Below are 15,929 nucleotides of genomic sequence, written 5' to 3' on the forward strand. Positions count from 1 at the left end.
AAATAGGTTAAGACATGAAAGCAACTTTCACTTGAATGAGTTCAGAATTAGCATATTCTTTCCTCATGACTCTTCTTAAAGACCTCTCCACACAGGAGAAAATAACTATGCTGTAGAGTAAGCCCAACCCAAGTACTATTTCTTGGTTTTGAAATTTAAAATACAAAATAAATAAAAATGTAAATTACCACCCTTTCCTAGTTTCTAACTTAAAGAGGGTATGTTTATATATAATGTTTTCAAGCTTATTTTTATTTTTTAAAGATTAACCCTGTACAAATTCTATATACATTGTAAAAGGTACAATACTTGTTAGGGAATATTTTTCAAACACCAGACATCATTGTGATTAGTTCTACTTTAATCATACCAATTAATCTCCTAATAGGATATTACAACAGAATAACTCATTCTCCACAAATTAGACAAGAAACCCAATAAGAGACACCTACGTGGGCTGATCACTAATGCTCAGAACTTCCTTTTTCAGACTTTTCTCTCCCTTCTAACTTAATATTTCAAATCATTTTTTTGTTCCATCTTTGGTTTCATGTAACTGAGCTTCAAACTTGCTATGTAGCTGAAAACTGGTCTTGAACTGATCCTTCTCCTGATTCTACCTCCCAAGTGATTACAGTCATGAATTACAAAACCCACTTTATTTTAAACTTTCTTCATGGGCTTTCACAAACATTAAAGACTTCAACACTTCTAGTCAGTATACGAAGCATTAGTACATGGTTTGGGAAGCAGATGGCAATAAATCACATATTTAGTGCCAACTTTAAACAAGGTTTCTGTCTCTGAACCTTCAGTCTTTCAGACCACAGCTGCTCACCTTCTCCCAGATATTCTGATTCCTAGTAATACCGGTGTTGAATACAAGTCCAGGGTAGTTCCTAATGACTATACTGACATATTCACAGTGCCCCATTCATTAATACCCTCTTTAGGACACAATGGATACAGCCTATAACCCACACACAGACCAAGGTTGCCTTGTCTCCTGCTCTTTTCCTGGGCTCGCTAAATGTCAAGTCAGTATGAGGAGACCTTGGAGATCTTCCATCCCCTGCTAATTCAAGACCTGACTGGCCTTGCCTGTTGGTAAGCCAAAGTGAGTGGAACCACAGACCTGAGAGGTCAGTGTTAAGAATTCAGAGATGTTGACAGGAAAGACCCCTAGAAATAAAAATATTAACACAATTCTTTCTGTGCAAGAGTATTTGGTTTTAGGATGCATAGAAAATAAGTTATATTTCTTAAAATACATTTTTTTACTGACATCCCTAAAGCTACATGTATACTGTTTCTCAATATTAAATTTTGAAAAGGCAATCAGTAAGACAATTAGGTCTTTAAATAATACAGGCATATGCCTTTTTAAAAGACTTTCAATATTTACATATACATCCTTTATAGGTAGGATGATTTGAAAAACAAATGAAATAAAAACAAAAAGTTCAAATAAAAATTTCTGTAGGAAAGTAAAGGTCTTAATGAGTGAAAAAGAAAAGACCTCTAGGTACTGGTGCCTATTGAGCCCACTCTGTATATATTGCCTGATAAGAACAGGTTCCTGGCAACACCCTTAAGTGTGTCTATAGCCACACATAAGATCCTTCCTTCTGCAAGTAACTGTTCAAACAGACATTCAGATCTCACCAGTGATCCAAACTCTGAGGTCTTTAAGACTTGATCATTTCACACAGGAAAAGCTAGTTGTTTAAAATAACTATTTAATCCTTGTCTCATTGTTATTTTAATTCTTGATAAAATGCAAAGGGGAATTTAAATCTCATCTCTTAAAAAACCATCAGAGCACACAATCAAATAAATAATAGTGACAAAAGAATATTCCTTCAGCAGGCACAAATACGTGGTGATGCGAACAAGTAGTCATTGGCCCAGCCCTTCTCTGGGAACATTGTTTTGACTCTGTGGTTTTGTGTCTCCCTTGGGATGGGCATGCTCTGCTGGGGTAGCTTCCACCTGAGCCCACGAGGACAGGGACTCATGCACAGTGATGGTATGCTCCTCCATCTGGCGCTGCAGACTGTCCATTTCCTGCCTGGGGATATGAGAGAAGGCAGAAGAAGAAACTCTAAGTTATACAAGGACCATTAGCTACAGTGGGCTTTACCACACATGTGGTTCCCTTAAAGTCCAATCAGCAAAATCATCTGGAGTTAAAGAAGGCAAAAGCTCCTGGCATTCCCTCCCCCACTCTCTCTAGGCATAAGCCAGCAAACACTATAACATAGGTTTCTGTTTTCTGAGAGGTGCTTCTGTGAGAAACATGAGAAAGACATGAAACCCTGATGCTAATCAAGTTGCTATCTAGAAGCCATCATGTAAGGCCACTATCACTTGTGATTTCCCCTTATAAAATCACCTGCCTGTTAGGGTGCTATGTGCTATATATAACCCATGATGGTCTTTTCTGTCCTAAGTTAGGAGGCTCAGCCTATAGGGTACAGGTGTAGCACCTGACCTTTTAAGGGCCCATCAAAATAGTTTACTTAGCTATTTTCACTTTACAACATGGACCCTAGAAGCTCTGCCAGTAAAAAGCTTTTACTTCACAAGAGCTTCAAAGAAATAGGTTCTCTATAAACAACAGGAAAAACACGTCATGTCTAAAGGCTAAACAAAATGGGGCATAGAAAACAGCATACTTGAGCTGCTGCAAACAGCTGTTGAGATTCTTGAGGGGTTCCTTGCTCACAGCAGGTGGTGGCCTCAGCAGCTCCTCTATCAGTGAGGCTGGGACAGGACAGTCTGGTATCTTGATGGGTGTTGCAGGGCTGGAGGAGTTGGACTCACCTTTTGGTTCTTTCTTCTGTTTGTAAAAGCACATCATTAGCCCCTCTATAGCCCTTCCTTATTCTCCACCACAACAACTAACCTCCCCTGAGCCATGTCCCCCTGCTGAAAAGAGGACTAACTGCTAGATTTTTATAAAGAGAGTCTGACAGTAAATGGGTTAAGAAAAACTAACTGGTCCAGTAATCCTAATGCACATAAGTACAAACCATTTGTGCCAGCCCTCAGGAGAAATAACTAAATACTGCATTAGAGCTCTCTTGTAGGAGTTTCCTGAAATACAAGCTTATACTTTGAGCTAACCTAAGAAATTAGGCAATATTTATGGAGATTGTGCCAAGAAAAGAAAGTCTGCCAGGTATTTGAACCCTCCAGCAGAATTGACAATAGCATGAGGCTCCCACCTGAGCCCATCCTGAAGCTACCTGTGTTCCATGATGGCGGCACAGCAAGGCTGTATGTTCATTAGTTTAAAATAGTATTAAAACAAGATATGTATATTCAAGAGAAATAAATATTCTGTTAGAAAAAACACCAAAATAAAATGTTCTGGCTCACTTTCCAAGCAGACTTCTCTGATGTATTAGTTGATCTGTGAATGACTAGAAAACCTATCAATCTCCTGTCCAAACAAATTTAAATGAAATAAACAGTTAACCTGTAAGGAATGTAACCTAATCCTACCTTGGCTGCAGCACGGCGAAGATCCAGCTTGAGCTGTTGGTTCTGCTGCAGAAGAGTTTTCATGTTGTTCTTCAGTTCAGACACTTTTGCTTGAAGCATAAACTTATCCTTCTGGGTCTCCGACAAATCTTCCTGTACCATTTCCAACTCAGATTTGATAGTCTAAGAAAAATGATCAGATTCTTTTTTTTTTTCAAGCTAAAATGTCTTAAATACCTGACAGTGAGTGGCACATGCTAATAACCCCAGCACTGGTGAAGCTCAGGAGGCTCAACACCAACCAGATTTAGCCACATAGCAAGTGTGGGTCAGCTTAGCCTGTCTCAAAAAACAAGCATCTTAGCCTGGCGGTGGTGATGCATGCTTTTAATCCCAGCACTCTGGAAGCAGAGGCAGGCTGATCTCTAAATTCAACATCAGCCTGGTCTATAGAGTTGAGTTCCAGGACAGCCAAAGCTACACAAAGAAACCTTGTCTCAAAAAACAAGCAAAATAAAAACAGTTTCCAGCACCACATGGATGTTAATTTGTCAGTTTTGAGGACTTAGTTTTTGTTAGGATGAGTTATGTTTTCTGTTTTGTTTTTTTTGTTTTTTGTTTTTTGTTTTTCGAGACAGGGTTTCTCTGTGGCTTTGAAGCCTGCCCTGGAACTAGCTCTGTAGACCAGGCTGGTCTCGAACTCACAGAGATCCGCCTGCCTCTGCCTCCCGAGTGCTGGGATTAAAGGCGTGCGCCACCATCGCCCGGCGATGAGTTATGTTTTCATCTCAGCAATTTCCTCTATAGTTAACCTAGCCACAACAAATTCATTAGAAGCAAACTCTTGACTTTAAAAAAATAATTATTCTATTCTATTCTTTTTTTTTTTTTTTTTTTTTTTTTTGGATTTTTTCTCCGTAGCTTTTGGTTCCTGTCCTGGAACTAGCTGGAACTAGACCAGGCTGGCCTCGAACTCACAGAGATCCGCCTGCCTCTGCCTCCCGAGTGCTGGGATTAAAGGCGTGCGCCACCACCGCCCGGCTAATTATTCTATTCTTAATTATGTGTGTCTGTGTGGGTTATGTGCACATGAGTGCAGGTGCCTATGAAAGCCAGAGGAAAGAGCTGGATTTGCTGGAGCTAGAGTTACATTTGGTTGTGAACTGCCCCATGTGGTGCTGAAAACTGAATTGAATCCTCTGGAAAAATAAAAAAAGCTTTCAATTGCTGAGCTATCTCTCTAGTTCCAACTCCTAACACTATTTTTAGATTGACTGATTGGTTGATTTATATGTGAGTGCTTATGTGTGTTTATGCGAACATGTCAGAGCCTTCAGAGGTCAAAAGAGGGTGTTGACCTTTCTGGAGTTGCAATTCTAAGACGTGAGCTGCTCTGTGAGTGCTGGGAACCAAAATCCAGGTCCTCTGCAAGAGCAGTAAATGATGCTGAGCATCACTTCAATACTCCTGACACTTAACATAGAGCCTTTTCCAAGCAGCAATATCTGCATGGCCAAAGTTAACCCCAAGGATCTTTAAATTCTAAAGTCCACTATTAGACTAAGTCAAACCATTCCTCAGAAATAGTATAAGCCAATCTAATAATTTGAGCCTTTTGGGGGTGGGCGGGGGTTCAAGACAAGGTTTCTTTACGTAGCCCTGGCTGTCCTGGAACTTACTCTGTGGATCAGGGTATCCTCAAACTCAGAGAGTCCACCTTTCCCTCTCAAGTGCTGGGATTAAATGTGTGTGCTTTTCTTTCTTTTCTTTTTCTTTCTTTCTTTCTTTCTTTCTTTCTTTCTTTCTTTCTTTCTTTCTTTTTTTACAAGTAAGTAATATTAGCAAGTTATGTTTCTGGTCCTTTCCCTCAGCAGAAAAGACTATTCATTTGAGCCTTTGTGGAGAAGTTGATCATACACCTTGCATATGGCCATAGCCTGTTTCTGGCACACTTCATGCAGTTTAACAGAGGAATAGTGCTTGGGTTTGTCTCAGTTTCTCATCCATCCGTGTAAACTGAACCAGATAACCATGCTGAACCTCATTCTTTTTTTTTTTTTTTTTTGAGACAGAGTTTCTGTCCTGGAACTAGCGCTTGTAGATCAGGCTGGCCTCGAACTTACAGAGCTTCACCTGCCTCTGCCTCCTGAGTGCTAGGATTAAAGGCGTGCACCACCACTCGGCTGAACCTCAATCTAAAACAGAGACAGTGTCTTCAGATCACTGAGGTGAGGTGGGGGAGCCAGGAGGGTGACCCGATTCAATGAGAATCCCTTCTATTCAGATCCAGGGCTTGGGATAGGGACAGCACCAACCTGGAATGTCTGTTGTGTACTCTCTAGTTCTTTCTTGCCATGTTGCTCTGTCAAGTCAAGCTGCTGCTTCAGGGACTGAATTTCTCGTTCTTTCTGATCCAATTCCCATTTGAGATCTTCCATCTAAAAGAAGGCAGCACATGACTAACACAATTTTAAAATAATGACTTATACTGTAAAACAGTTCTAAGAAATTTCTACCATCTTTTAGTATTACATTTATAAAATATATATATATAATTTCTGTGAATAGACAGAGCAGCAAGGACCTAGCTGTCACCTCTTGGCTCCCTGTGGGCTGCTGGTTCATCTGTTCATCCAGCTGCTTCTGTAGGAGCTGGAGCTGGGTTCTAGCTTCTGCAAGCTCAGTCTGGAATTGTGCTATTTCTTGAGAATGCTTTCCCTCTTGAATCCTGGCATTTAAACAAACAAAAAGGTTAAAAATAAAATGACAAAATTCTCTTAGTTTGTCCCCAAGGCTGTCCATGCTGAAAACCCTTTACCACTGGCTGTAGATAGTGTAGAGTACTTCCAATGTTCTACTTCCATTAACCCTACAAAGAAAGTCCTTTGTACTCTGGGAGTACACAAAACTCAGACACTTCCATAACACAACAAACAAGAGACCTCTGGGGCTGCTATAGAGGTGTGTTGTGTATAGCCCTAGGTTTATCCTGCCCCTTTTTACATGTCTGAGTTGATGTTAGCATTAGTGTGAAGCTACAAGGAATCTCTGAATATTCAGGATATGCCTGGATTGAGTGCTCAAATTGGGGTTATTTGTATTGTAGGAAGAAGTCAAGGAAGAGCTGGGTTAAGGTTAAGCTTAGGTTTCCTGAAACAGTCAGACAGATAACTCTGTTCTTTTGACTTGTTCGTAAAGTACTTGGCTCCTTAGGGAAAGACATGACTCTTTCTGTGAGATTCAAAATGAATTAAAGATGAAAGAAAACCCCAGTAGCTCTGAAGTGCTATATGGAAAATGGTCATCGAGGACACAGCCCTGGGATGTCCTTGTGCAAACAGCAGGTACTCACTGAAGCTCATCCACTTCAGCTTGCAATGTCTGTACCATGTGTTCCTTCGCCTGCAGTTCCTTCTTCACTTCACTCAGCTCCAAAGTAGCTGCCTTAAAGTGACGGCGGTTGTGTCCAGCTTCTACCCTGGCCGCAGCCATCTAGAAGAGAGAAGTTGACCTTATTCACACACAAATGTGATGGAATACCAAGCCCCTACACCAAACCAACGTGGAACTGCTCTGTTGTGTATTTTCCTCTCAAGGCCAACACAAATGTTGTGTGTGTGTGTGTATGCATGTTTGAATGTGTTTAGTGTGTATGTGTATGCAGATGTGCACCCAGGACTGTTTTATGTGGAAACCTAAGGCTAGTATCAGGAATCTTCCTTGATTGATCCACCTTATCCTCTGAGGCAGAATCTGTCAATCAGATCTGGCATTTACCTGACAGATCAGTAAAACTGGAATGTGGAAAGAAGCCAGTAACAAAGACAAGTCTGTATACTTTAAGGCTATATACAGCCATATTTCTTGACTGTTTTTAGACAAGGTCTTGCCATAGAGCTTAGGCTAGCCTCAAACTTAACTACATGCAGCTTAAGCTGACTTTGAAGTCAAGATCCTCCTGCCTCAGTCTTTTAAATGCTGGGATTACAGGAGTGTGCCCAAACAGAAAGTGTGCTTTTTAAACTTTACAGAGAGTTTTCTAGAAAAGACTAATGTGCATATATATGGGTGGCTTAAGTCTGTCTTTTCCAGTCCCTCACTGCTAAAGTCATTTAATGCTACTTTCTACAAAGAAACAATGCTCTCTGCAGTCTGTCATAAGAACCCAGTCCTTAGAAACAAACTCACCATGTGAAGGACACCCCATATGTTGTTAGAATTCCTTCAGCTAATAGCCTTTAAGATACTGGCCCACTTTGGGTGTGATTTCATGAACTATAGATATAGCTCTCTTGGCTGTTGGATTCGGTTCCAGTTCCCAGCTGGACTGCTACCCTTTCTGTGAGTTTAACCCCAAATAAATAAACCTTGTTATACTCCATTCTGGGCTATCGTGGAATTCTTTTGTATGCCAACACCCATAGTCTATATCTCCTAGAAGGTCCTATGAATTTGAAGCTAACAACATACCTGTTCCTTCATGCTGTTTACTTTCATCTTTTCTTTCTCTAATGAGGCTTGTAAGGCTTCAACAAGTTGCTTCATCTGGCGATCCTCCTCCTCTTTGCGCTGTAAAACTGCCTGCACCTATATCACATCATGAAAGGATGAATAAGAAACGATATTAATCCCAAGCACCTATACAACCCTAAATACAATTTGGGACCCTCTACCGTCAACCATCATGTGGAGCCCAGTACGATGGTGGAGCTGTTTGAAAGAAAATGGCCCCCAAAGGGAATGTCACCATTAAGAGGTGAGGTGTGGCCTTGTTAGAGGAAGTGTGTCACTGAGGGGGCAGGCTTTGAGGTCTCTTTTTCTCAAGCTTCTCTCAGTGTGACAATCAGTCGACTTACTGTTGCCTGCAAGACTCAGCTCCAGGATGTCTGCCTTTCATGATCATAAGGGACTGAACCTTTGAAACTGTAAGCAAGCTACACTCAAATATTTTATTTATAAGAGTGGCTATGGTCATGGTGTCTCTTCACAGCAATAAAAACCTAAAACAAAAAACAAACAAAAAACCTAAAATAGAAGTTGGTACCAGAGACTGGGGTATTGTGATAGGTCTGACGATGCTTTTACATGGAGTAATATGGACTCTGGTACTTTGGGTTAGGAAAGCAGTGGAATGCTTTAAGCACTGCTTAACGGACCATACTAGTAGGAGCTTGGAAGACAGAATTGCTAAGAGTGATTTGAACTGTCAGCGGTACACTCAAGAGGTTTCAGAGAAGAATTTTTTTTTTTTTTTTTTTTTTTTTTTTTTTTTTTTTTGGTTTTTCAAGACAGGGTTTCTCTGTGGCTTTGGAGCCTGTCCTGGAACTAGCTCTGTAGACCAGGCTGGTCTCGAACTCACAGAGATCCGCCTGCCTCTGCCTCCCGAGTGCTGGGATTAAAGGCGTGCGCCACCATCGCCCGGCTCAGAGAAGAATTTTAATATGTTGCTTAGAGATTGTTCTTGTGATATTTTAGTGAAGAAAGTAGCTGCCTTTTGCCCTTGTCTCATGAATCTATCTAAGGCTAAAGGGAAGAGTTTTAGATTAATATCATTGCCAGATGAAATCTTAAAACAGCCTAGTCTAGACTTGTCTTTTGGATATTTGTGGTAACTCTAATGAAGATTTATAATGAAAAGTAGCAAGCTGAGCAGGGTAAATTAAAAAATGTATATTTTGAGGAGAAAACCAACAGAAAGCTGGAATGGAGCTAAATTCTTTGTTCAAGGAGATAAAGAAATGGAATAAAGGGAGTGTTGACCTCAGGGTAAGATCTCACTCAGCTACGTTTCCAATTTGTGGGAGGAATTAAAGAAAAGTCAATAGAGCTATGTGTGGTGGTGTATATCTTTATTTTTTTTTTATTTTTTGTTTTTTTTTTTTTTCGAGACAGGGTTTCTCTGTGGTTTTGGTTCCTGTCCTAGAACTAGCTCTTGTAGATCAGGCTGGTCTCGAACTCACAGAGATCCGCCTGCCTCTGCCTCCCAAGTGCTGGGATTAAAGGCGTGCGCCACCACCGCCCGGCCTGGTGTATATCTTTAATCCCAGCACTGGGAAGGCAGAGGTTGGAGGAAATGAATTTGAGGGCAGCCTGATCTAAGGATCAAGTTGAAGGACAGCCAAGCTTAGGAAGTAAAGGAAAACAGAAAGCTAATGAAGATGTAATTAAACAAGGGGGTCATGTTCCAGCCCCAGTAAGCAGCACAACTTGGCAGCTTCAGCCATGTAGTTCTGGCATCAGAGTTAAGGGTTACAGAAGTTGCCTCTGCACCCAAGGACAGCCACTGAGGCCAGGCATGTGTTAGGGGTGTCCCTGAGTAAAGGCCTAGTAGAGAGGCCACTGTGTGAAGCTGCACCCTGGATTGCCTTGGAGAACCTAAGAGTTTAGCGATGCCAGAGTCGGGATACCTGCCGAGGAGAGCTGCTAATAGGGAGTGGAACCAGCCCAAGAGAAAGAAGTGTGTTGCAGTCAACAAAGAAGAACAGGATTGGAGATGTGGAGAGCATTTTGACATTAGACATAGAAATGTAGAGTTTGGAGTTTGCCCACCTGGTGTTTGGTCTTGCTTTGTTCTGGTATTTCCTCATTATGTTCCTTTCCCCATGTTTTTGAATGTTAATGTACAGCCTATACCATTATATGTTGGAAATATGTAATCTGCTTTATGATTTTGATCTTTACAGGGGGATTACAGTTAAGAGATTGCCATGTATCTCAGAAGAAACTTTGGACTTTGAAACATTTTTGAGACTATGATAGACTATGGGATATATTTTTTTGCATTATGATATGGCTGTAAGCAAGCCTTTGGGGGCCAGGGAGTGGACTGTGATGGTTTGAAAGAAAATGGCCCCCAAAAGGAGTGGCACTATTAGGAGGTGTGGCCTTGTTGGAGGAAGTGTGTCACTGTGGGAGTAGGGTTTGAGGTCTCTTTTTTTCTCAAGCTTCCCTCAATGTGAGTCAGTCAACTTCCTGTTGTCTGCAAGATGTTGCACTCTCAGCTCCAGCATCAAGCCTGCCTGCATGCTTCCATGCCCCCCTTCATGATCATGAGCTGAACCTCTGAAACTGTAAGCAAGCCACCCTCAATTAAATGTTTTCTTTATAAGAGTGACCACAGTCATGACACAGTCTCTTCACTGCAATAAAATCTAAGAGAGGTAGCATACATAATGATGACATTACAGGAAAGGAAACAAGGTTGGGAAGGGAGAAGCCTCTCTCTGGGACTAGAGATATAGCTCAGTTGGTAGACTGCTTGGTTACCAGGCATAAAGCCTTGGATTTGATTCCCAGCATTTAGGCATAAAACAAAACAAAACAGGCATGGCTGTAATCCCATGACTCAGGACAGAAAGATTAGAAGTTAAAAGTCACCCTTTGGGGGCTGGAGAGATGGCTCAGTGGCTAAGAGCATTGCCTGTTCTTCCAAAGGTCCTGAGTTCAATTCCCAGCAACCACATGGTGGCTCACAGCCATCTGTAATGGGTCTGGTGCCCTCTTCTGGCCTGCAGGCATACACACAGACAGAATATTGTATACATAATAAATAAATATTTTTTAAAAAGTCATCCTTAGCTACCTAGTATATTTAGGGCCAACCTCAGAAACAAATAAATAAACAAGTGCAGAAGTCTGATCTCATAGGAGTGTGTCACATGGCTGTGTTCAAGAACACAGCTGAGAACCCAAAAGAAAGAAAGATAGATATAGATATATAGATATAGATAGATATAGATAGCATAAGATATGCGTTTATAAGCAAGGCAGCCCAGCAAGGACAGGAGTGGTAGAACTAGAACAAAATTTAAGTTAACTTTTCCAGTAATTACATTTTTAAAGATTGTATGTGACATGGCCCTTATGTGACATTCTGAAACTTCCCCTGAAGTGTTCAGCTACCTCTAAAGCATTGTAGAACCTTAAGGAGCTAAGAACAGAATCTACAATAAGACACCAAGTTGGGGTTCAAATCCCAGTTCTAAATCATGTCAGGACTTTGGCACTGGTTCTTGTGCTCCTAGAACCAGAGGATAGTCTGATCTGTCCACTAGGAGTCTCTGTGTAAAAAGAACTAATGAACTTGGCACAATAAGCACAGGCTCTTATAGCTGGAGGATCCAGGTGCAATGCCAGGTTCCTCTGAACCTCTGAGCCAAGTGTGGTAACACCCTGAAAGTGGCTATGACTCAATGTGGTAAGACACTGACAGGAAATATGGTCCACATAACTCTCACGCTGCTCCTGGCAAATAGGTCTCAGCACCTGAAGATTCAGCTGCACCAGGTCAGCTTCCCTCTTGGCTAGTGCAGTCTCCAGGATACTGTTGTGTTCCCGCAAAGCTGCATTAGACTGTCCGAGGCCGGTGAGCTTCCCTCGCTCATGTTCTAACTCTAGAGCCAGTTTCTTATTTGACTCTTCAAGATGTTTTATCTTCTTTCTGAAGCCTCTGGATTCTTGAAGCTGAAACATATTGATACATGTAAAACTTCATGCTCTGGGCAGATCTGGTGATCCATGCCCATGACCCCAGCACTTGGGAGGCAGAGCCAGATGGATTAGTTCAAGGCCAGCCTGGCTATAGGAGATTCTGTATCAAAAGCAACACCACCTTCACCGCCAGACATGCAAATCATATTCTGCTAGACAGAATTATGATACTCACCTGAAACAGGTGAGCAATTTCAACAAGAGCTAACCACTAAAGCACAAACTATCCTTGACTCATTACCTGTGAAGTTACTGCTCTTTTGGGTTCATAGACCTCTAGAAAAGAGAGCCCCAAAACTACTAAAGGCCTTGCCAAGCTACTCACAAATGTGCTTGAAGCTGGGCTGATCTTAGCACACCCATTTGAGGACAGGATAGAGATGGCCAAATAAAACACACATGCCTAAAAAGTATGTAATAATCCTACAGACTACTATAGCAGCATTGTAGGCAGTGGGGTAGGCCAGGGGCTGGTGACAGGGCCTGTAGTGACAATGACAACACTGTCTGAATAGGCCAATAATCTGCTTCCAAGTTTTTAGTTCTTTGGTAAGTTTAATTTAGGTTTGTTATTTATAATCAAAGAATTTTAACTGGGAAAAGATCAGGATTATCTAACCTTTGGGCACTCAAATAGGACAAATCTGTTATCTACAAATCTGCTAGGATGGATTCACAGCTATCCTGGGACTCATGTGGTACACAGGTTACAGGCTAGACACACCTGCCTTAGAATATAAGTCTCAGTGGCTATTTTATAACTGTAAAGTGGTAACTAATGTCATCCTCCCTAGAATATTGACAACAATCTGATCCAACAACAATCACAAGGTAACCAACTGGCAAGGAGCAATGCTGAGCAGAGAGCAACTCTATGCTCGGTAATACAGGTGTTACCTCATCTTCCAGCTCCAGCACCTTCTCCCGGGACTCTTCCAGCTCCTGGCTAGTCATTGTGATCACCTCCTGTAACTCCTTCTCCAACAGTATTTTGCTTTGGCCAACATTCTGCAGTTCCACCTCCAGAGCTCGAATCTTCTCCTGAAATCCAGAATAGGGGTCATGTTTAGCCAATGCCCTTTCCTCTTGCAACTCTCATGGACACATAATTGACTACATTCTAGATTTTGTAGTTGTTGTTTTTAAATTTTTGTTAACTTTTTAATTTATTTTTTTGTGTGTGCGCGCAAGTGCACAGGTGCCCTTGTGTATATGTGTAGCTCAGAGGACAACTTGTGGCAGTCAGGTCTTCTTCCAAGTAATTGAGGCTCAAACTCAAGTTATCAATCATGGTGAAAAGGCCTTATCTATTAAGCCATTTAACCAGCCCTGTTGTTTTGTTTTGTTGAGACAGAACCTTCCCTACTAAAGAGCCCAGACTGGCTTTGAACTAGTGAACCTCTCTCCTCAGCCTCAAAATTCAGGAAGTTCTATTCTTTTGTTTATTTGACGTAAGGTCTTCTGTAGTTCCTGCTGGCCTAGAACTTGCCAAAGCCAAGATTAACCTTGAAATCCTGATCATCCTGCATCAGCTCCCTGTGTATTGGGATTATGCCATCATTCCTGGCTGGAGGTTCTTATTTATTTATTTAGAAAAAGAAAACAAACTATCATTTTTCATTTTACATACCAATCCCATTTCCCACTCCTTTCCCTCCTCCCATTCTTTCTCCCCTACTACCCCCCACCCCCCAGCCACTCCTCAGAGAGGGTAAAGGACACTGCTTTGGGGAAGGTCAAAGGCCACTATGTCCAGGATGAGCAAGGCATCAAAAGAGAATGGGTTCCAAAAAGACAGTACAAGCAGTAGGGATAAATCCTGGTGCCACTGCCAGTGGCCCTGCAGTCTGCCCCAGCCATACAGCTGTCAGCCACATTCAGGACTAGTTTGGTTCTATGCTGGTTCCTTCCCTGTCCAGCTGAAGTTAGTGAGCTCCCCATTAGCTCGGGTAAACTGTTTCAGTGGGTGAACCCATCATGGTCTTGATCTCTTTGCTCATAGTCTCACTCCTTCCACTCTTCAACTGAACTTTGGGAGCTCAGTCCACTGCTCCTACGCGGGTCTCTGCCTCTGTTTCAATCAGTTGCTAGATAAAGGGTCTACTGGTGAATATTTAAGATATTCATCAGTCTGACTACAGGGCAAGGTCAGATCGGGCACCCTCTTTTCTATTCTGGCTGGAGGTTCTATTGTTGACTCTTGTGTTATGACTGAGAGTAAAAAGGTATACAATAAGACAAAGTCATTTCCTTACTCCAGCCCACCATGAACAAGACCATAGTTAAAGCTTCTGGGGATATGCTATTTCTCAGTTACAGATTCTAGACTCCAGAGCACTCCACACTTCGCTGCCTCTACTAGGTGACCCAAAAGGGTTAAAATGACAAACAGAGCCGGGCGGTGGTGGCGCACGCCTTTAATCCCAGCACTCGGGAGGCAGAGGCAGGCGGATCTCTGGGAGTTCGAGGCTAGCCTGGTCTACAAGAGCTAGTTCCAGGACGGGCACCAAAGCTACAGAGAAACCCTGTCTCGAAAAACCAAAAAAAAAAAAAAGAAAAAAAAGACAAACAGAAAGAAAGGAACATGGTGATTGATTAGACCACTCAATATTTCATCAAGTAACTTATTCAACTGTACAAGCAAATATCCATATTATGATATAATCTTTTATATATCTATAATCTAAGAACTTGGGAGGCTGAGGCTAGAAGATAAAAATTCTAAGACCCTGTCTCAAAAAGAAAAACACAAGTTTGGCATTGCAGTATACAGTTCTAATCCAAGCATTTGAGAGATGAAGGTATGAGGAATAGGAATCGTCATCTATATAGTGAGTTCAAGGCCAGTCTCGACTATTCTGAACCAAAAAAACAAAAACATACAGAAACAGGGAACTGAAGAGATGATGCAGCAGTTAAGAGTACTTTTCACTCTTTCAGAAGACCACGATTTGATTCCTAGCACACATGTACGGTGGTATACAACAGCCTGTAACTCTAGCTCAAGAAATCTGACACCCTCTCCTGGTCTCCCATGGCATCTGTACACACGCGTACACACAGTAAAATAAAACTATTAAAAACAAGAAAAAAGGAAAATCCTAAAGAATAGAATTTTCCTAATGCAGTGACATTTGGATGATCCTGAACACACATACCCTACTGTTCCTTATCAGAGCTATGTGGTTTACTGACCTTTTGCCCTCATTCTGCTATCACCTCTCAGCCACGGCAACAAAATATAACCTGTCTACCAGAGATTCCCAAACTTTACTATCCTAATGTACATGTACGTACATAAAAGGACAGGAAAGTGACGAGGATCACTTTCCACATTCACTATGGGCAAGGCCAAACACTCTTTCCACTCACCTCCCAGCCCAAGTGCTTCCCCCCATGCCTCCTGTAGTTTTTTTTAACTATCAGATACTACCTCTTGTACCTTCCTTTCTCACTGCATACAATACCATACTGTCTCTGTCTGTACCTCTCTCCCGATGGGACCTAGGGTTATACAGAGAAGATGATAGAACAGAAGAAGTAAGTTCTCCCTCTGCTCCTCAGCCAGGAGCCCAATTTCTACAGGTCAGGGGAGCATCTTCAAGGACATATGAGATACTATATATGTCACTAAAAGTCCAGTGGCAGAGCAAGTCATTTGTTAAAGAAATGCTGTCTATGCCAGATGTGGTGCTGCTGTTTATACTCACAGATACTTAGTGAGCTGGGGAAGAAGGACTACAAATTTAAGGCCAGATATTAAGAAAACTTGAATTGTCTCCAAATGAAAACTAAACATTGAAAAGGAGAGGAGGGCTGGCCTCAGTGTTCTCAGTGACAAAAATTTCAGAGCTAGAAAATGTTGATAGAGCCAGGCGGTGGTGGCACATGCCTTTAATCCCAACACTCGGGAGGCAGAGGCAGGCGGATCTCTGGGAGTTCGAGGCCAG

The 15,929-nt window shown here is 41.8% G+C and overlaps 1 protein-coding gene across 4 annotated transcripts in view; it reads right to left on the reverse strand.

Annotated features, from left to right (window-relative positions):
- Window positions 1-230: 230 nt before the first annotated feature.
- The window catches only part of Golga3 (golgin A3), a 51,546-nt gene continuing 35,847 nt past the window's right edge, over window positions 231-15,929 (reverse strand). For all 4 annotated transcript variants that reach the window (XM_057765998.1, XM_057766000.1, XM_057765997.1 and 1 more), the window contains exons 16-24: window positions 12,877-13,020; window positions 11,755-11,952; window positions 7,960-8,076; window positions 6,842-6,981; window positions 6,085-6,217; window positions 5,805-5,927; window positions 3,511-3,672; window positions 2,679-2,842; window positions 231-2,071 (exon numbers count right to left, since the gene is read on the reverse strand). In XM_057765998.1, the coding sequence (XP_057621981.1) occupies window positions 1,900-2,071; window positions 2,679-2,842; window positions 3,511-3,672; window positions 5,805-5,927; window positions 6,085-6,217; window positions 6,842-6,981; window positions 7,960-8,076; window positions 11,755-11,952; window positions 12,877-13,020 (1,353 nt within the window). In that variant the 3' untranslated portion in view covers window positions 231-1,899. The remainder of the gene's footprint in view (window positions 2,072-2,678; window positions 2,843-3,510; window positions 3,673-5,804; window positions 5,928-6,084; window positions 6,218-6,841; window positions 6,982-7,959; window positions 8,077-11,754; window positions 11,953-12,876; window positions 13,021-15,929) is intronic.

This window comes from Chionomys nivalis, chromosome 3 (assembly GCF_950005125.1).
Source record: "Chionomys nivalis chromosome 3, mChiNiv1.1, whole genome shotgun sequence".
NCBI lineage: Eukaryota > Metazoa > Chordata > Mammalia > Rodentia > Cricetidae > Chionomys > Chionomys nivalis.